This window comes from Coregonus lavaretus (genome assembly GCF_964263955.1).
Source record: "Coregonus lavaretus genome assembly, contig: HAP1_SCAFFOLD_4129, whole genome shotgun sequence".
Classification (NCBI taxonomy): Eukaryota; Metazoa; Chordata; class Actinopteri; order Salmoniformes; family Salmonidae; genus Coregonus; species Coregonus lavaretus.
The window spans coordinates 1-5,000 of record NW_028158714.1 but is presented as its reverse complement, the minus strand read 5'-3'; the positions used below and the strand labels follow the sequence as shown (position 1 = coordinate 5,000).

Genomic DNA, 5,000 nt, shown 5'->3' with positions numbered 1-5,000 from the left:
ACACACACACACCTGTCTCCAACCTGACACCTGTCACTAGGTAACACACACACACACACCTGTCTCCAACCTGACACCTGTCACCAGGTAACACACACACCTGTCTCCAACCTGACACCTGTCACCAGGTAACACACACACCTGTCTCCAACCAGACACCTGTCACCAGGTAACACACACACCTGTCTCCAACCAGACACCTGTCACCAGGTAACTCACACACCTGTCTCCTACCTGACACCTGTCACCAGGTAACACACACACCTGTCTCCAACCTGACACCTGTCACTAGGTAACACACACACACACACACCTGTCTCCAACCTGACACCTGTCACTTGGTAACACACACACGCACACCTGTCTCCTACCTGACACCTGTCACCAGGTAACACACACACCTGTCTCCAACCTGACACCTGTCACCAGGTAACACACACACCTGTCTCCTACCTGACACCTGTCACCAGGTAACACACACACCTGTCTCCAACCTGACACCTGTCACTAGGTAACACACACACACACACCTGTCTCCAACCTGACACCTGTCACCAGGTAACACACACACCTGTCTCCTACCTGACACCTGTCACCAGGTAACACACACACCTGTCTCCAACCTGACACCTGTCACCAGGTAACACACACACGCACACCTGTCTCCTACCTGACACCTGTCACCAGGTAACACACACACCTGTCTCCAACCTGACACCTGTCACTAGGTAACACACACACACACACCTGTCTCCAACCTGACACCTGTCACCAGGTAACACACACACCTGTCTCCTACCTGACACCTGTCACCAGGTAACACACACACCTGTCTCCAACCTGACACCTGTCACCAGGTAACACACACACGCACACCTGTCTCCTACCTGACACCTGTCACCAGGTAACACACACACCTGTCTCCAACCAGACACCTGTCACCAGGTAACACACACACACACACCTGTCTCCAACCTGACACCTGTCACTAGGTAACACACACACACACACCTGTCTCCAACCTGACACCTGTCACCAGGTAACACACACACCTGTCTCCAACCTGACACCTGTCACCAGGTAACACACACACCTGTCTCCAACCAGACACCTGTCACCAGGTAACACACACACCTGTCTCCAACCAGACACCTGTCACCAGGTAACTCACACACCTGTCTCCTACCTGACACCTGTCACCAGGTAACACACACACCTGTCTCCAACCTGACACCTGTCACTAGGTAACACACACACACACACCTGTCTCCAACCTGACACCTGTCACTTGGTAACACACACACGCACACCTGTCTCCTACCTGACACCTGTCACCAGGTAACACACACACCTGTCTCCAACCTGACACCTGTCACCAGGTAACACACACACCTGTCTCCTACCTGACACCTGTCACCAGGTAACACACACACCTGTCTCCAACCTGACACCTGTCACTAGGTAACACACACACACACACCTGTCTCCAACCTGACACCTGTCACCAGGTAACACACACACCTGTCTCCTACCTGACACCTGTCACCAGGTAACACACACACCTGTCTCCAACCAGACACCTGTCACCAGGTAACACACACACCTGTCTCCAACCTGACACCTGTCACCAGGTAACACACACACCTGTCTCCAACCAGACACCTGTCACCAGGTAACACACACACCTGTCTCCAACCTGACACCTGTCACCAGGTAACACACACACCTGTCTCCAACCTGACACCTGTCACCAGGTAACACACACACGCACACCTGTCTCCTACCTGACACCTGTCACCAGGTAACACACACACCTGTCTCCTACCTGACACCTGTCACCAGGTAACACACACACCTGTCTCCTACCTGACACCTGTCACCAGGTAACACACACACCTGTCTCCAACCTGACACCTGTCACCAGGTAACACACACACGCACACCTGTCTCCTACCTGACACCTGTCACCAGGTAACACACACACCTGTCTCCAACCTGACACCTGTCACTAGGTAACACACACACGCACACCTGTCTCCTACCTGACACCTGTCACCAGGTAACACACACACCTGTCTCCAACCAGACACCTGTCACCAGGTAACACACACACCTGTCTCCAACCAGACACCTGTCACCAGGTAACACACACACCTGTCTCCTACCTGACACCTGTCACCAGGTAACACACACACCTGTCTCCTACCTGACACCTGTCACCAGGTAACACACACACCTGTCTCCTACCTGACACCTGTCACCAGGTAACACACACACCTGTCTCCAACCTGACACCTGTCACTAGGTAACACACACACACACACCTGTCTCCAACCTGACACTTGTCACCAGGTAACACACACACCTGTCTCCTACCTGACACCTGTCACCAGGTAACACACACACCTGTCTCCAACCTGACACCTGTCACCAGGTAACACACACACGCACACCTGTCTCCTACCTGACACCTGTCACCAGGTAACACACACACCTGTCTCCAACCAGACACCTGTCACCAGGTAACACACACACCTGTCTCCTACCTGACACCTGTCACCAGGTAACACACACACCTGTCTCCTACCTGACACCTGTCACCAGGTAACACACACACCTGTCTCCAACCAGACACCTGTCACCAGGTAACACACACACCTGTCTCCAACCTGACACCTGTCACCAGGTAACACACACACCTGTCTCCAACCAGACACCTGTCACCAGGTAACACACACACCTGTCTCCTACCTGACACCTGTCACCAGGTAACACACACATGCACACTATTAACTATTACAGCAATAGGAAATTCCTTCTTGGGCCGAGGGTGATTTCAAGTCTAAGGCAGGGGTACTTCATCATGAGACCATGAGTCCAATTGACCTCTTGGACCGAGGGTGAAGACAGGGATACTTCATCATGAGTACAACTCTCCACCACTACATCTATTAAACCACCACTACATCTATTAAACCACCACTACATCTATTAAACCACCACTACATCTATTAAACCACCACTACATCTATTAAACCACCACTACATCTATTAAACCACCACTACGTCTATTAAACCACCACTACGTCTATTAAACCACCACTACGTCTATTAAACCACCACTACATCTATTAAACCACCACTACATCTATTAAACCACCACTACATCTATTAAACCACCACTACATCTATTAAACCACCACTACATCTATTAAAGCACCACTACGTCTATTAAACCACCACTACGTCTATTAAACCACCACTACATCTATTAAACCACCACTACATCTATTAAACCACCGCTACATCTATTAAACCACCACTACGTCTATTAAACCACCACTACATCTATTAAACCACCACTACATCTATTAAACCACCACTACATCTATTAAACCACCACTACATCTATTAAACCACCACTACGTCTATTAAACCACCACTACGTCTATTAAACCACCACTACATCTATTAAACCACCACTACATCTATTAAACCACCGCTACATCTATTAAACCACCACTACGTCTATTAAACCACCACTACATCTATTAAACCACCACTACATCTATTAAACCACCACTACGTCTATTAAACCACCACTACGTCTATTAAACCACCACTACGTCTATTAAACCACCACTACATCTATTAAATCTATTAAACCACCACTACGTCTATTAAACCACTACTACATCTATTAAACCACCACTACATCTATTAAACCACCACTACATCTATTAAACCACCACTACATCTATTAAACCACCACTACATCTATTAAACCACCACTACGTCTATTAAACCACCGCTACATATATTAAACCACCACTACATCTATTAAATCTATTAAACCACCACTACGTCTATTAAACCACCACTACATCTATTAAACCACCACTACATCTATTAAACCACCACTACATCTATTAAACCACCACTACATCTATTAAACCACCACTACATATATTAAACCACCACTACATCTATTAAATCTATTAAACCACCACTACGTCTATTAAACCACCACTACATCTATTAAACCACCACTACATCTATTAAACCACCACTACATCTATTAAACCACCACTACGTCTATTAAACCACCGCTACATCTATTAAATCTATTAAACCACCACTATGTTTATTAAGACCTAGATAACCAGGTGAGGGGAGTTCCTTACTAAGACCTAGACAACCAGGTGAGGGGAGTTCCTTACTAAGACCTAGACAACCAGGTGAGGGGAGTTCCTTACTAAGACCTAGACAACCAGGTGAGGGGAGTTCCTTACTAAGACCTAGACAACCAGGTGATGGGAGTTCCTTACTAAGACCTAGACAACCAGGTGAGGGGAGTTCCTTACTAAGACCTAGACAACCAGGTGAGGGGAGTTCCTTACTAAGACCTAGACAACCAGGTGAGGGGAGTTCCTTACTAAGACCTAGACAACCAGGTGAGGGGAGTTCCTTACTAAGACCTAGACAACCAGGTGAGGGGAGTTCCTTACTAAGACCTAGACAACCAGGTGAGGGGAGTTCCTTACTAAGACCTAGACAACCAGGTGAGGGGAGTTCCTTACTAAGACCTAGACAACCAGGTGAGGGGAGTTCCTTACTAAGACCTAGACAACCAGGTGAGGGGAGTTCCTTACTAAGACCTAGACAACCAGGTGAGGGGAGTTCCTTACTAAGACCTAGACAACCAGGTGAGGGGAGTTCCTTTCTAATATATTTCCCTGTCTCCCCTCCCTGCCAGATATTCGTGGAGTCGTTGCTGTGTAGTAGCCGTGTGGAGAACATAGTGCTGGCCGGTCAGCTGGTGCACTGTTCAGCGGTCAGCCAGGATGTGGTTCCGGTCAGTGTGTCATTCCGAGACCGGGGTCGCGGCGGGGTCAGCACTAGGGTCAAGTACCACACAGCTGTGGAGCTGGTCCTGGCCGCTGCCAGGGAATACTTCAACTCCTCCACCACCCTCACCGACCCCTGTATGGACCTGGCAC

At 48.7% G+C, this 5,000-nt stretch overlaps 1 protein-coding gene across 1 annotated transcript in view; it reads left to right on the top strand.

Moving 5' to 3' along the window:
• Window positions 1-4,996, top strand: part of LOC311123670 (NBAS subunit of NRZ tethering complex-like) — a gene marked incomplete at both ends in the record, with an annotated part of 49,461 nt that extends 44,465 nt beyond the window's left edge. Inside the window, one exon of the mRNA XM_084197914.1 lies at window positions 4,757-4,996. Within this exon, the coding sequence (XP_084054040.1) occupies window positions 4,757-4,996 (240 nt within the window). The remainder of the gene's footprint in view (window positions 1-4,756) is intronic.
• Window positions 4,997-5,000: the final 4 nt, after the last annotated feature.